The sequence below is a fragment of the Notolepis coatsorum genome (assembly GCF_963971535.1).
Source record: "Notolepis coatsorum genome assembly, contig: SCAFFOLD_2546, whole genome shotgun sequence".
Classification (NCBI taxonomy): Eukaryota; Metazoa; Chordata; class Actinopteri; order Aulopiformes; family Paralepididae; genus Notolepis; species Notolepis coatsorum.
Genome location: NW_028168941.1, coordinates 1 through 16517, shown reverse-complemented (window position 1 = coordinate 16517; position 16517 = coordinate 1). Strand labels below are relative to the sequence as shown.

Sequence of the window (16517 nt, the reverse complement as noted above, 5' to 3'; positions counted from 1 at the left end):
AATTAGCATTCAGGCCTACATCATTGGTATCAATTATGGAATAATTATCCGCTCCCAACCTCAAACAATTTCCCAGTCATGTTCCAACCCCCCCCCCCCCCCCCCCCTCCCATTCTTGTTATTCCCACCCCCACACCTCTCCAATCTGTCTACCCTCCCCCATTTATCTCTCACCTGATACCCCCCCCCCTTCTAACTCACCCTTCCCCCCTCCTGCCCCCTAACTAACCACAATCACCTTCTCTCTACTATAAAGACCTAGGTTGTACTGGGTTCTGGAGCTGTTTGGGGCGATACTAGGCCTTCTCACTCCTGGAGTCATCCAGCGATAACTCTTATCTATTTATACCTGATAGTTGATACTCTGTTTGAGCTAAATAAACCTGTGATAACCAAGTCTATATTTGACTGAGTACACCCTCTACACAATATTATATTATTTCACTGTAAACGGTGGGAACGTCTGGGGAGTCGTTTATCTTGTTTTCATAATTGTTGGAAGCCAATATCGTGATTGAAAATAGCATTTTGCTTTATTGCCCAGCCCTACATGCAAGGTATAATACTCCTGCCATTGCCCTTGAGCAAGGCACTGGATGGGTCAAATGGCGGAGGATTTCCCCACGGGGGTTAATAAAAGGTACATTTAGCAAAAGCAGACCATGATCGGCAGTAATAAAGGTAATAATTAGGACATTAATGTAGAGGGTAGCTTGCTGCTGTTAGTTATGCCGCATGCTCACAACATCATTTATAACTATATGATACGACTGAGTCGGCACGGTAGGCCATGGAACCGTGTTAAAAAAGATCCTTACTTGAAAATGGATTCCAATAATTGGGCTAAACAGGGCAGCCTCGAGTTGGAATGGTCGTTACTCAAATCAATTACAATTTGACGCCCCTGCAGACACTAATCCTCCACCTAATCCCTGGTTTAAAAGAAAAACACTGCCTGGCTGTATGGAATATTTAATCATCGACTCAGCAGCAGGATTCTACAGGGATGTTTGAACATGCTTAGTGCGTCTCAAAGTCAGGCCGAGTTAATCAAATGTATTAACTGATCTTTGTCTCTCTCTCTCTCTCTCTCTCTCTCTCTCTCTCTCTCTCTCTCTCTCTCTCTCTCTCTCTCTCTCTCTCTCTCTCTCTCTCTCTCTCCATCCACAGAGCTCCCAGCTGAAGAAGGTAAATATTGATTGTTCCAGTGTGCTGCACTTATTATTATTAGTCTTAAGGATCTTTAGTTTTTTCCTGGACAGGGAGGTAAACTCTTGAGTGTTCACGGCTGCAGTATTCTGCCCAAAGACTACAGCCCTTCTGTCAATAAGGGGGTCGCCCCCTCTCTGTTTTATAGACCACTGTGCTGCTTATTATATCCAAATCAATACAAGGAAAATCTTAATACACTTGCGGTATAGTCCATGGGTATATATTAGAGTGTGCTTTTAGTCCAGGGGTATGCTGAAGTTCAAAACGGCAAAGGTAACGTTGAGCCCAGTTTAGTTCTTAGTTCTTATGTCTTCCTGAGCATTCTGCGTGACTGTGTGTTACCAACACGCGACATTAAGGGCCACGATTGATATACCGGTAAGCGTAGGCTTTATTGTCGAACCCTTTAAAGTTTTTTTGCTGCTGGACCTGCAGGGCCAAGTTTCACGAGTCTAGGTGCCGCCTGACTGACTGAGAGATAGTCACTGAGTCAGCATTGTGAATCGTGTGAGGATCCAGCTGTTCTAGGAGCCTAGTCTCGCCATTAAAAAAATATATATATTGAAAAAACCTTTTATCTCCAATTATAGTTTTTACTTGAATTGAAAGTTTACATGGTTCTTCATTAGGGATGCTCGATATTGGCTTTTTTACCAATACCGATATTGTCCAACTCTTAATTTCCGATACCGATATCAACCGGTACCGATATATGCAGGGTTTCCCCCCCAAAAAACGGAATAATTTCAGGTAATTAACATTACATATCTCTTGTTGTGGAATTAACACAACATTATGCATACTTTTGACAATAAATAAAATCAGAATTTGTTCTTACTTGCTTACCTGGGTAAATAAAGGTTATAGAAATGTAAATACAAAATCTTTTTTTTAAACCGATACCGATATTTTCCGATGCCAATATCGGCCGATAATATCGGTAGGCCGATAATATCGGACATCCCTATTTTTCATATTATGACATTTCAACCCACGGCCCATCGAAACTCAGTCAAAAACCCCAGTGTAGAGCTAAAAAAAAAACACATGACTGTCGATCTGGACATTTTATGTTTTCTTTTCTTAATTCCTGAAAAGTTTACCCTTTTTTTTTAGAAATTTAACGGTTTTGGCCTGAAAAAGCATGCGATTATATCCATGTAAAATTCAATAAATCAATCGATGGTGTTTGTTCCAGGCAAGTCGCTGTGGGAGTTGGTGGTGGAGCAGTTTGAAGACCTGCTGGTCAGGATCCTGCTGCTAGCGGCCTGCGTCTCCTTTGTGAGTACTGACTAAACCCACCACTAGGGGTCACCAGAGGCCTCACCATACCATATTATCACCATACTTAATGTTGCGATATATTGCGATTCATTACCTTTTTTCAACTGCAAAAGTCAAACTTTGTCAACATGTTTTATCTAATAAAATAAAGTTTTCAGCCTGTTCATCTCACTTCAATAATTTTTATTGCAGAAAATGGGATTTTGTCAAGCAGACAGATGTGTTGCATGGACCTGACAAACTGAACTGTTTGTATTACAGTCATATTCCAACTTAACTGAATGCACACGTGCGTGTGTGTGTGTGTGTGTGTGTGTGTGTGTGTGGACTACTGTACTATTACAGGTATTGAAATGAACAATGCAACTTCCTTATACAATTTTTTTAAATAATTTGCATAATAAAATATCGATACTTGGCGTCCTTGTATCGATACAGTATCGCCACGCAAAGTATCGCGATACTATACTGTATGGATATTTCCCCCACCACCCAGCCGTACCCACCTGCGTTCACAGTGCAGTCTCCACGTGGGTGTTGTTCAGTGGTCCACCTCAGGAGGTGGTGGATGGAGGTCTTAGGCTCTTGCTTTGTAAATATCACGCTTTACTAGGGCTGACCTTCGATTTTTTTTTGGAATTCGAAGCTTCGGGGCCGAGATTCGATTTTAATTCGAAGCTTCGAGATAATTTTATTTTATTTTTATTATTAATTAAAAAAAATATATATATTTTTTTTATGTTGTGGGACTTGTACAGCACTTTGTCAGTGCTGTAAAGTTTAAACCTTTTAAAATCTTAGACAAACAAAACACTTTGCTTTCATGAAATATTGTAAGCCGTCATTTGAGGCTTTATAAAAGCAGCACAATGAACACAAATCTGTCAGTGCCGAGTCCGACCTCATCTTAAATAGCACATTTTAAAAATAATATTTTTTTCATATTCGAATCCCATGCCCATCGAACGAAGCTTCGAAGTATTTAAAGGCCAACGTGCAGGTTGTATTTTTGTTCAATAAACAATGTGGACTAGGCCAACGGTATAGCCCCTTTCGTGACTGCGATGTGCAAGCCTGGGGCTTTAGTGACTGCAGTCACTCTCGGCTATATATTTTGTTAATGTATACAGCGTTAGAAGCTAATGTAGCTTAGCTTGGTAGCTATTGTGCTAACAACATGCTCCGACGTCTAGCTTGTTAGCCGGCATGAATGCCCGATTTAGATTAGGGAGTAGGTTATTACAATGGAATAAAAGCCAAAACAACCTTGCCACGGACATGTCCATGGTTGGTCCTCAACCGTTGGATTTGAAACACGGATTTATCCGTGGTTGGCCCCGAAACGGTTAAGCATTGGGCATGGTTAACCTAGACACCTCGCCTTAGTCTCTATGATAAACGGTTAATGAGATATGAAAGGGGCCAGGGCTTATTTTTATTATTATTTTTATGGGCAATAATGGACATTCATTCATAGATGTTTTTAATGCATAGGTATATCAATGACGATGGGTTCACTATGGCATTTCCATCCAATCCAATCCAACTTTATTTATAAAGCGCTCTTAACAGCCACAGAGGGAGCATATTAAAAAACTATAAGCAGCACTAAAAAATTGATAAAAGAACAAGAGTATTAAAAAGAAAAGAAAAAAGATAAACATACAGTAGGCAACAATAAAAATGTAAATAGATGAGAGTAATTAAAAGTATTTAAAAGCAAAGGACACAGTAACAAAACGATACAACAATAACACAATAAAACAATAAGATCATAAAATCAACAAGCTACATGTGTAAACTGGTGCCAGAGAGCTGATTCCCTGCTCTGAGCAGTGAACCTGTGTAGCATCGTCCTCTTAAAAAGGTGTAACATTGTACTGAATATCTATTTCAATGAGCTATGATGGACATTTATTCAAATAAAATACTTGTTGTTGACCAAATTTAGGTCCTTGGCCTACTATGTGCGACATTTCATCCAAATTGGCCCTGTCGTTTTCGAGATTAGCGGACAGAGTTACAGACCGAGGTACAGACAGAATCACACACGCACAGACGGATGCCCCCCCCCCCCCCCCCCCCCCCCCCCCTGCCTGGTGGAGAAAATTAACGAGATTTATACGGCACTTTTCTAGGACTCAAAGTATCTTAAGAGGAAGTTACAGAACCGGAAAGCAAACCGGGTCACAAAACCAAAAGGTTTGAATCGACATCGCAACAAAAGGGTTACCCCTTTTCAACACACAACCACGCTCCTCCAGCATTTCCCATTCTGCCAATTCACAGGTAACACAGCCGCAGTCCCACAACACCCATTCCAAACCTCCCAGTGGAGAACTTTAAAAACTCAAGAATCAAGAGGTTTATTTGTCACATACATACCAGGGCATACAGTGAAATGCGGGTGGTCCTGCCTGCATCGATTGTACAATAATAAAGTAATAAGAGACATGAGATGTGCATAATAAAAATAGACATTCTAAATTCCTGAGAAGGCACTGGTTCCTATGTACACTACTATACAATATACAATTTTAACTCTGTCGTTATACTATACTTACTATATCTAAACTATACTTTACAAGAACCACATCTGTTCTTTCCTTAAAGTGACTTTTATATTCATCCTTCCTTTAAAGTGGCTTTTCCATTTTTTTTAAGTGACATTTTGTTTAAAGTCATTATTTAAGGTGGTTGCAGCCTGTGTATTGTGTGTGTGTGTGTGTGCTCGTGTACTTCAAGTGTAATTCCTGAAAAGTTAACCCTTTTTAGCTTTGAGTTTATTTTCCTTTCAGGTGTTCACAGTGCAAACCAGATAATGGTGAGGTTTCCGAGTAAGACTGGGGCTTAAGGAGACGTGATACAGTGCCTGAGAAGTGTGTGTGTTCTCCAGGTGTTGGCTCTGAGACGTGTGTGTGTTCTCCAGGTGTTGGCTCTGTTCGAGGACGGCGAAGAGACGATCACGGCCTTCGTCGAGCCGATTGTTATCCTCCTCATCCTCGTCGCCAACGCAGTGATCGGCGTCTGGCAGGTGAGATGTACTTCTCATTGTGTGTGTGTGCGTGGTGATTGATTGATTGAAAACTTTATTAACAGATTGCAGAATGGCTAAAATACAGTACAGCTCAATACAAACAACTGCTAAGAGGATGAAGACCAGAAAAAGACTTTTGTCTCGTTTACATCAGGGTCCTCCATTTTCAATTCATTAAGACATTTAGAGACATACAAGACATGCAAATATACGGTACTGTGTAAGAAAGAGAGAACATCATAAAAACATTGAAACTGTACATTAGAGGGGGTTGGGTGGGGGGGGGGGGGGGATTTTGACATTTACCGGGGCCAGTTTCTAATTGCAGCCACCCGTAGGTGCTCTTTGAGAGCGTTTTGAAGGAGGGTAGGGATTCACATTATTTTACGGCTGTGGGTAGGGCGTTCCACATTGTTGTGGCATAATTGTGTCTTTGAGCACCTGGAAAAGCGCTATATATAAAATAGATGTATTATTATAATTGCAAAACGTGTTTAGTCCCTTGTTTGAGCCGAATCTGGGTTGAACGTGATTTGTGGAGCTCCCTCTGGTGTTGTGATCGTGGTATTCACTGACCTTTGGGATGTATTTCGACAGGTATAGTGGTGTAGTGTATCTTGTAGAGCTTCCCTAACGAAAAGGTATTGTGATATTTCGCGCAAAAAACATAGTATTCCCATTATCTTTTTTGGTCTCTACAAAAAATATTGAAATATGATTGGTATTGTGGAAGAATCCTGTTTGTTTGTTCTGAGACAATAGCTTAAATCTCACACCTAAGAGAGCTGGGTCTCTTGACCTCTTGGGTGGCCTGGCCTAGCCAAGGTCATTTAACCTACATGCACTTTGATTTTTGATTTTATTACGGATCCCATTAGCTGGTGCCATGGCAACCAGCTAGTCTTCCTTTGATCCATGTGTCTAACTAATAAACCTAATATTGATCATGAAGATCTGTCCACGAGCATAATTGATTAATCTGGTTCCCACTCCATTATAATGGATTACATTTTAAATGTTTTTTTTTTAAACCCTGGCAGGTGTATGAGCTCAAACGATCTATAGTGTCACTATAGATGGCTATAGAGACAATGGAACAGGAAATAAACGTGGGTCCAAGCTGTTCCCTCTGCAACACAATTCCACTGAAACTAGAGTCTAGAGTGAAGAGAGAGAATTCTGAGATATAATCAATGTTAGTTGGCAGCTATGATGGTTATCGCATCATAAAAATACACCCAGACACGGTAAAAACCACACTAAAAACAGAGGATTGTGAAATGAGTGCCGTTTCTTTTTCATTTTCCTCCTTCCCTTTTCGCACAACCCCTCTCTCTCTCTCGCTTAGGAGCGGAATGCAGAGAATGCCATCGAGGCTTTGAAGGAGTACGAGCCAGAGATGGGCAAGGTGTTCCGCATGAACCGCAAGGCCGTCCAGAACATCAAGGCCCGCGACATCGTCCCCGGAGACATCGTGGAGGTGGCAGGTGAGACGGGTTAGAAGGCACTGTCCCGAGGCTAATCTCTTATTGATCGGCCACTTACTGTTGAATCAGCCAGCGCTACACAAGCCACTTTTACACCAAACTCAAGGTGCATGCGGTTAAGTGGCATCTGAATTGGATAGTACAGAGTAAGTAAGTAAGTAAGTAAGTAAGTAAGTAAGTAAGTAAACTTTATTTGTATAGCTTTACCTTTTTATTTTCTTTCTCTTTTTTACATGGATAAAACAAAACATGACCATAATACAAGAATACTAATAAACGGAACAACACCAGACGATAATAATAATAATAACAATAACAACAGTGACAATAGAATGACAGTAGAACAACAAAAATAATAAATACAGAACCTAAAAATAAAAACAAATTATATTATCACAAACACCACAAAAGACATTAGACATTTCAGGGCGGCTACGTGGCGTAGTGGGCAAGGCACTCGCCATGAATGCGGAGAGGCTGGGCTCGCCTGTTCGAGCCCAGCGCTCCACATTGCTTTCAGTTTAGCTGGTCGTTCATACTAATACACATTGGCCGTATCAGGGGGTGGGAAACTGATGGGTGGGGATCGGGCGTTGTGGACAGTGACTCCTACAGGTCGGTTGGTGCGCCTGCGCAGTAGAATCAGGAAGTGTCGGGGGCAGCGTGAGCCTCCCACGCGTTACTCCTCGCCACTGAGAGATCGAGCTGCGCAGGTGAAAAGATGCGACTGCTGTTACCTCAAGTACCGGAGGGGACTTGTGCTATGTATGACTTAGTCCACATTGCAGCTGGCTTGTGGGAGGCAAGAAACAGCGTTCGTGACAGGGGAGGGTTGAATTGGATGATACGAAATTGGGATGGGAGAAAATATAGAAAAATTGGAGAAAAAGTGGATAAAAAAAAAAGAATACATTAGACATTTCCACTCCCACCCCCGGACCCCCCAGGACCAACACCCCAACCCCGCTCCGTTGCTAAATAGTGGCCTTAACTCTCTCGGCCGCTGAGACCCACAGCTCAATGCCGGCCTGTCCCACCCCAATTACACAGTCGAGATTTCCATATAAAGGACATCCAGTAGTGTCACAGCCCTGTGCAACTGACGAGAAACTTGTGTGTCACTTGAAAATGACAATCTGCAACCCACAGTTGCAAGTATAGTTGTCTGTGTAACGCAGGCCTCAGTATTCCCATTCCCCTACATCCTGTACAGCATCCTGTATACACACACACATGCACATGCACACACACACACACACACACACACACACACACACACACACACACACACACACACACACACACACACACACACACACACACACACACACACGCGCACATGCACACACACACACACACGTACCAGTACACACACACTGCTGACCGAGCCAATGAGTCTGGAAACACTACTGGAATATCCCAAACTCAAGTTCAAGTTCTTTAATAGTTGTCATACAGAAGTACAGAATACTTTCATACAAAATGCTTCTTACTGTTACGCTCCAGAGACTGTGCTAGACAAGATAGTATCAAATAACATAATAACATAATATAGCATGAATTTAGAAGAAGAATGAGGTCACAGTTGTTCGGTATAGACATATGTACAATGTTCTGAGTTACCATATAATATACAATACACAATACTATGCAGTGTACTAATGTACAGTACTATCTAGTGCAAAGCAGAAGTGGGATGAGGTACAATTTTAGGTACAATTTACAGTAAGGTGTACGAGTTGTAGTGCAATCCTTCATCCATAAATATAAAGTGTGGGGAGTGGGTGCTACAGTGTGTTTGTTTAAAGTGGGTGTGTGCTATAAAGTGTGTGTAGTGGGTGCTACAGTGTGTTTGTTTAAAGTGAGTGTGTGCGTGTGGATGTGTGTGCTATGTGTGTTTGGTGGTTGTTGTTGTGTAGTGTTCATTCATTGTTCGTTTAGCAGCCTGATGGCCTGGGGATAGAAGCTACTTCTGAGTCTTTCTGTGCTCGCCTTGAGACTCCTGTGTCGCTTGCCTGACGGCAGCAGTTCAAAGAGGCAGTTGTTCGGGTGGCTCGAGTCCTTAATAATTCTCTTAGCCTTCCCCTTGCAACGCTTGTTGTAAATGTTCTGGAGAGTGGGGAGCCCCCCTCCAATTGTGCGTTCGGCTGAACGTGTCACTCTTTGTAGTCTGCTTTGGTCTTTTGCAGTGCTATTCCCAAACCAGGAGGTGATGTTGCCGGTCAAGATGCTCTCTATTGTACATGAGTAGAAGTTCTTAAGGATCTTCTGGCTGACTTGGAACTTCCTTAGGCGCCTGAGGAAGTAGAGGCGTTGTCGTGCCTTCTTCACCACACTGTTAATGTGTATGGTCCATTTCAAGTCCTCGGATATGTGGGCTCCGAGGTACTTGAAGCTGTTGACTCTCTCAACCGGTGCCCCGTCGATGCTGAGGGGGCTGTAGTCCTTGACCCCCGACCTCCTGAAGTCCACAATCATCTCTTTTGTTTTGCTGACGTTCAGGGAGAGGCTGTTTTCCTGGCACCATCCCGCCAGGACCTTGACCTCTTCCAGGTAGGCCCTCTCGTCGTTGGCAGAGATCAGGCCCACCACCACTGTGTCGTCAGCAAATTTGACGATTGTATTGCTACTCCGCTGAGCCACACAGTCGTGTGTGTACAGGGAGTAGAGGAGGGGACTCAGAACACAGCCCTGGGGGGCCCCTATGTTGAGGGTGATGGATGAGGAGGTGCAGTTGCCTGCTCTCACCACCTGGGGTCTGCCAGTCAGGAAGTCCAAGACCCACTGGCAGAGGTCATAGCCCAAGCCCAGGTCCCTGAGCTTGGCTATGAGTATGGAGGGGACTATGGTATTGAATGCCGAGCTGTAGTCGATGAATAGCATTCTCACATAGTTCCCCTGCCTCTTGTCCAGGTGTGATGCTGCTGTGTGCAGCACATGGGATATGGCGTCCTCCGTGGACCTGTTGGGGCGGTATGCAAATTGCAGGGGGTCCATGTTGATGGGGAGGGAGGAGCAGATGTAGCCCTTTACTAGCTTCTCAAAGCACTTCATGGCTATGGAGGTGAGAGCTACAGGGCGGTAGTCGTTGAGGCAAGCAGGCTTGGATTTTTTGGGTACAGGGATAATAGTGGACTTCTTCAGGCAGGTGGGGATGACAGCCTGTTCTAAGGACAGGTTAAATATGTCAGTGAATACTGGGGCCAGTTGGTCGGCACAGACTTTTAGGACGCGGCCGGGGATGCCGTCCGGACCTGCTGCCTTCCTGATATTCACTTTTTTAAAGGTCCGCCTCACCTCATGCTCTGTTACCCTGAACACTGCGCCTCCATCAGCAGCCGACCCCCCCCCCCCCATTGCCGAGGCTTGTGAGCTGGTGTTGTTATTACCAGCATCAAACCTCGCATAGAAGGTATTGAGGTCGTTTGCTAAGGAGATGTCATTGTTCAGTTTGAGGGAGGCGCCTTTGTAGTCTGTCATCGTTTTGAGCCCCTGCCACATAGCTCTAGAGTCAGCTTGTTCAAACTGGAGTTCAATTTTATCCCTGTAGCGCCGTTTGGCCTCTGACACTGTCCTCCTTACGTTGTGTTGCGCCACCTTGTGGTCATTCATGTTGCCTGCCACTAGGCCGTCATTGTATGCTTTGGTGCGCTCTCTCAGAGCTTCACGGACGGATTTGTCTACCCAGGGTTTTTGATTTGGGTAAACTTTCATTTTGGTAGTGGGGATTGTTTACATAAGAGCCTTTTCTCTGGACCCACAGGTGCTAGGGGCCAGCATCCAGTTAGTGTGTGTGTGTGTGTGTGTGTGTTGCCGTGTGTGTGTGTGTGTGTGTGTGTGTGTGTGTGTGTGTGTGTGTCTGTGTGTGTTGCCGTGTGTGGGGTTCTGTAAAGTGGCTGCGGTGGTGTCTGTCTGTATTTAGGAGCCTATTTCAATTTCCATAGCTTCCCCCCTCTTTGCTTTCCATGCTCTCAGCCTCACCACCTGCATGCTGCTGGATGTGTGTCAGGTCCCCCCCCCACACACAGACACACACACACACACACACACACACACACACACACACACACACACACACACACACACACACACACACACACACTGCCCTGCCGTAAACTCACCCCACGTGTGGGCAGTCCACTCTAAAAATAGCCTTGTTGTCTCTCTGCTTCCAGAACATCTGTGTAATGCCACACACACACACACACACACACACACACACACACACACACACACACACACACACACACACACACACACACACACACACATGTATGTACACACACATGCACATACTCATATATGCAAACACACACACACACACACATGCACATACTGTACTGTACATATAAACACAGATACACATATAAAGTAGTAGTAGTAGTTTATTGTCACGAATAAAGTACAGGTACATTACAGTGAGATGCTTGGTTCATACAAGTTGATATAGTAATAATGGCACACATAAATTTCACACCAACATACGCATTTGTTGATACATGCAGGACTAAGTCTTGAGACAGACGTACAGTATGTGTATCACCGCTGCCATGTTCACGGTGCGGTAAAGAATACATACTGTATTGTAACGGTGTTGTGTGAACCGTGCCTCGCTGGCGGCAGCAAGAAGCCTGTCTGGAGGAAGGAGCAGGGAACAGGAGATCCGTCTTCATTCATAATCGCAGTGTTTTCAACGTCACGGCACCAGACTGGGCAGACGAGGGTCTACGTGCTCTGAACGAGCTGCGTGCTCTGAATGAGCTACTGTACGTGCTCTGAATGAGCTGTGCGTTACTGTAGCGACCTCCATTCAAATGTCGCACGGCATTTAAGAATGAAAGTGTGATTTGACTGACTAGCTAGAGCTCGTCATTCCTCTTGTGTGTTGCATAGTCTGTTGTTAGAGATTTGTGGCGTAGCATTTCATGAACTAAGACTCCCAATTTACTGGGTTTGTTCAGTGTGTGTGTGTGTGTTTGGGAGCAAGGAGTGGCATAGTATTGATTAGCTGTCTCATGGGAAACTGATTGTTTTGTGTGTGTGTGTGCGTACATGTGCATGTGTGTGTGGCAGCATTTGGGCTTATGAAGCTATTGTATGCAATCTCTCTCTCTCTCGCGTTCACATAACGAGGCAAACAAAAAGCAAGCCCGCGCTGGATAGATGCAACATCAACCTAACCCCGCTCAAGGCCCCCCCCCCCCCCACCCCCCCCCCCCTTTACCAACAGAGTGTAGCTATGGCAACCTTCCCATATTTTGCTCACCTGCTTGATCCACACTCACTCAAGGTGTTGAGGTGCCACGGGGCCGTTTGTCCCCGGTGTCTACAGGAGAGAGGGGGGAGAGGGAGAGAGAGAGGGAGAGGGAGAGGGAGAGGGAGAGGGAGAGGGAGAGGGAGAGGGAGAGAGAGGGAGAGGGGGAGGGAGAGGGAGAGGGAGGGAGAGAGACAGACAGACAGACAGACAACTCTGCAATTAGCAAACTATTGGACAATAACGTTTGTTTTTTAACCCTTTCACTGCCACACGACAGAAGGTTAACCCTTTCACTGCCACACGACAGAAGGTTAGCCCTTTACTATCACACAACCGACGGCGATGCTCCATCATTAGCATCATCACCCCCGATTGTATCATTACGGCCCGACTGACCCTGTATCATGGGAAAGGGGGTGGGACATGCAGTACAACTGTCACTCACATTTTGAGAATGGAGAGCTGAACATCGCTGCTGTACGGAGGTACCTTTTTAGGAATAGAGAAAATCCACCACATTTGCAGATTGACACTCCCATGTATTCTTGATGTAGTATGTTGAGGGTTTGAGGTTATACTGGGCCTCAGGGTCTCAGGGTTGTGTACAATGTTCTTCATTCAAGTAGAAAAAGAAAAAAAGGAAGATTTTCTAAATTGGAGACAACAGCGATATATGACTTTGTATACAAAGATATGCCATGCTGCAGAACACCTCTCTACCACTAAATATGTAACATGTTTTAATAAAAACAACGGAAAAAACATTATTCAATTGTGTCAGTGTTCCAGTCCTCTTATGCGGTGAACCAATTGTGCATTCAGTTGTTGTATTTCCCGCTTTCACCAGCACCATGGAAAATCTCTGCTCCCGTGTGGGGAATATTCATACTAGTTTTTGGATTTATGCCTAGGGAAGCTCAGTGTTTTCAAAACATAGATTTACTACCCACTACCACAACAACACGTCAATAACATCTCATCTTTGCGTGCGCGAACACTGTCCTTTCCACTGTGTCGGACTGCAGGGTTCGCACAAGGTCCTTGAAGTGCTTAAAGTCCTTAATTTGACAACAAAAGTCAAGACCTTGAAATTCCTTAAAGGTCAACCTCCACGTTGTATTTTTGTTCAATAAACAATGTGGACTAGGCCAACAGTGACTTTCATGAAGAATTGAAAAAAAAAGTATTGAAATTGACCCAGTTTTAGCGTTTTTATCAAAACATTTTGTCTGCCCAACACAATCACCACGCACGTGCATATTTTAATCAATGGTTCATAACGTGCGCGTGTAATGTCGTCACAACAGGTGTTGGTCACCAGGGGGCTCTGTGAGTCACAGGCAGTAGCAAGGAGGCGGAGCATTAATTCCGGCGTTGGGTGCATGATGCGCATGCGCTGTGATCACACCAGGCAGCCAACGCCGGAAATAATGCCGTTTTGAGCAGTTTATAAATAATATTTAAAATGTTTATTAGCAACGCAGAGCTTTCAAACCATCCCGTATCTCTGTCCGAAACCCTCGTGCAACTGTGAGTACATTTGAAATGTCTCTGTGATACTTGTATAACGAACGGTTCGGCCAGAACCAGTCCTTCATGGTAAATCTAGGTTGGTTTCCTATTAAGGAGCAAGTGACTGTGGATTCACTCGGTGCATCAGTCACGAAAGGGGCTATGATGAGCTTGGCAAGCCAGAGTAAAACACAGTTTTCATTCAATCAATAACAACATTAACCAGACTCTCGTTGTGTCTATTATGCTAACGCTAACGTTACCTCATTGTGTCTATTCTACAAGTTTTAACGTTACCTAGCCTCTCGTGTCTATCTGCTAACGTTAGCATTAGGCTAACTAACGTTACCACTCGTCCACCAAGAGGACGCGACCCTGGTCAGACGCCTCTGGTTTTAGCTCCGCAACGATGTACACACTTTTAGCTATTATGTTTGTTTTTTCTACTTTTTTATTTAAAGCAACACTGGCGGGTACGTCATACGACCGTCAGACACTTATGGACCTGAACCCCGGGCTCAAAGAGGAGTTTGGAGACACTTTTGACCCAGAATGGCCAGCAGAAATCAGACGGGAGAATGGCGGCAAGGAAAAGAACAAAGGCTACGGCAGGAGGAGACACAGAGGGAGACATGGAGGTATCAGACTGAGACTAAAAAGAGCTGCTTACCGCCAGCAATTCCATCCATCTTTCTGGCGAATGCCCGTTCGTTGGAGGGTAGGATGGATGACCTAAGGGCGAGGGTCCGGTTCCAACGGGAGATGAGAGACATCAACATCATATGTCTCACGGAGACATGGCTCACGTCGGCGACTCCGGACAAAAGCGTATCTCCCTCGGATGCCTTCACAGTCTTGCGTGCAGATCGTACCGCTGCCTCGGGAAAGACCATCGGCGGCCGAGTCTGCCTCCTCACGAACAATTCCTGGGTTAATCCCGAGGGGGTGCAGGTTCTCTCAAACTCGTGTTCTCCGGACATGGAACATCTTTCTATCCTGTGTCGTCCGTTTCACCTCCCGAGGGAGTTCACCGCGGTCGTCATGACCGCCGTATATATCCCCCCACACGCGAATACGGGCAAAGCGCTGGGAGAACTACACGAGTACCTCAACAGACACCAGATTAAACATCCAGACGCAGCGATGGTAGTGGCCGGCGATTTCAACCAGGCCAACCTGAAGAAAGTGATGCCGTCCTTTTTTCAGCACATCGCCTGCTCCACCAGAGGGAAAAACACACTCGACCACTGTTATTCCCCGTTCAGAGCCGGCTACAAGGCAGTAGCCACTCCGCCATTAACGGGGTCCACAAGCTCGAGCGACCACGACTCCATCTTGCTATTTCCGGCATGTCAACAGAGATCACGTGACGCCGTCGTGTCACGTGAGACAAAGAAGTGGACCGACGAATCAGAGGCCACGCTCCAGGACGTGTTTACAGACACGGATTGGGATATGTTCAAAGGCAGCGCCAGTGACGTCAGCGAGCTTGCAGACACAGTGGTGAGCTACATTACAACAATAGCCGATGGTATTGTCCCCAGAAAAACGGTGCGGATTTTCCCAAACCAGAAACCGTGGGTGGATAGCACTATTAGAGCAGCTCTGAACTCTCGTACCACCGCCTACAACCTGGGTAGAGAGTCAGGAAACATGGAGGAGTATAAGGCTTCAGTCTATACTCTACGCAAGGCTGTCAAACTTGCTAAGAGGACATATGCTGACAAACTGGAGACACAAATGGCACAAAACGACACAAGAGGATTATGGCAGGGACTGAAGACAATAACTGATAAAGTCAGCGCCCCCTCAATGGGGAGCGACGACGCCTCCCTCGCGGACAAGCTCAACATCTTCTACGCTCGGTTTGGTGCAGACAGTGGCGCTGCTGGCTCTCCGGCTAGTGACGTCACTGGCGCGCCGGCTGTTGTGGAAGGGGGGGGGCAACCGCGGGGGGCGGGGACGCTCTCTCGTTGTCGGAACACAGTGTGAGAAGAGCATTTATGCAGGTGAACACCAGGAAGGCTGCTGGCCCAGATGGCATAACAGGACGCATACTCAAGTCCTGTGCCAACCAGCTGGCCCCAGTGTTCACCGCCATATTTAATCAATCCCTGGCGGAGTCAGTGGTCCCTGCCTGCTTCAAGATGTCCACCATCATCCCTGTACCGAAGAAACCCTCCCCAACATGTCCAAATGACTACAGACCGGTGGCACTCACCTCTGTGGTCATGAAATGTTTCGAGAGGCTGGTCAAGGACCACATTTGTGCCTCCCTCCCCAGTGATATGGACCCTATGCAATTTGCATACAGGACAAACAGGTCCACCGACGACGCGGTCTCCCAGGTACTGCACAGCACCCTCTCGCACCTTGACCGTCAGAAGGGGGGCTATGTGAGACTGTTGTTCATTGACTACAGCTCAGCGTTCAACACCATAGTCCCCACCAGACTGGTGGACAAGCTGATCGAGCTAGGTCTGAGCTCCGCCCTGAGCGCCTGGGTACTGGACTTTCTGAGCGAAAGACCCCAGGCGGTCAGGGTGGGGGGTCAGACCTCCAACACCATCACCCTGAGCATCGGGTCCCCCCAGGGCTGTGTTCTGAGCCCCCTGCTGTACTCACTCTACACACACGACTGTGTGGCCAAGTTCAGCTCCAACTCCATAGTGAAGTTCGCAGACGACCGGTGGTGGTGGGGCTGATCTCGGACAACGACGAGAAGGCC

The 16517-nt window shown here is 45.6% G+C and overlaps 1 protein-coding gene across 1 annotated transcript; it reads left to right on the top strand.

The window, feature by feature from the left end:
- Nucleotides 1–1170: 1170 nt before the first annotated feature.
- LOC311248822 (sarcoplasmic/endoplasmic reticulum calcium ATPase 1-like) lies at nucleotides 1171–7020 on the top strand (the record flags this gene model as incomplete). The annotated part of the gene is made up of 4 exons (XM_084339645.1): nucleotides 1171–1188; nucleotides 2411–2493; nucleotides 5426–5530; nucleotides 6882–7020. Coding segments are annotated over 4 exons (345 nt in total), but the record flags the coding sequence as incomplete, so codon positions are not given.
- Nucleotides 7021–16517: the final 9497 nt, after the last annotated feature.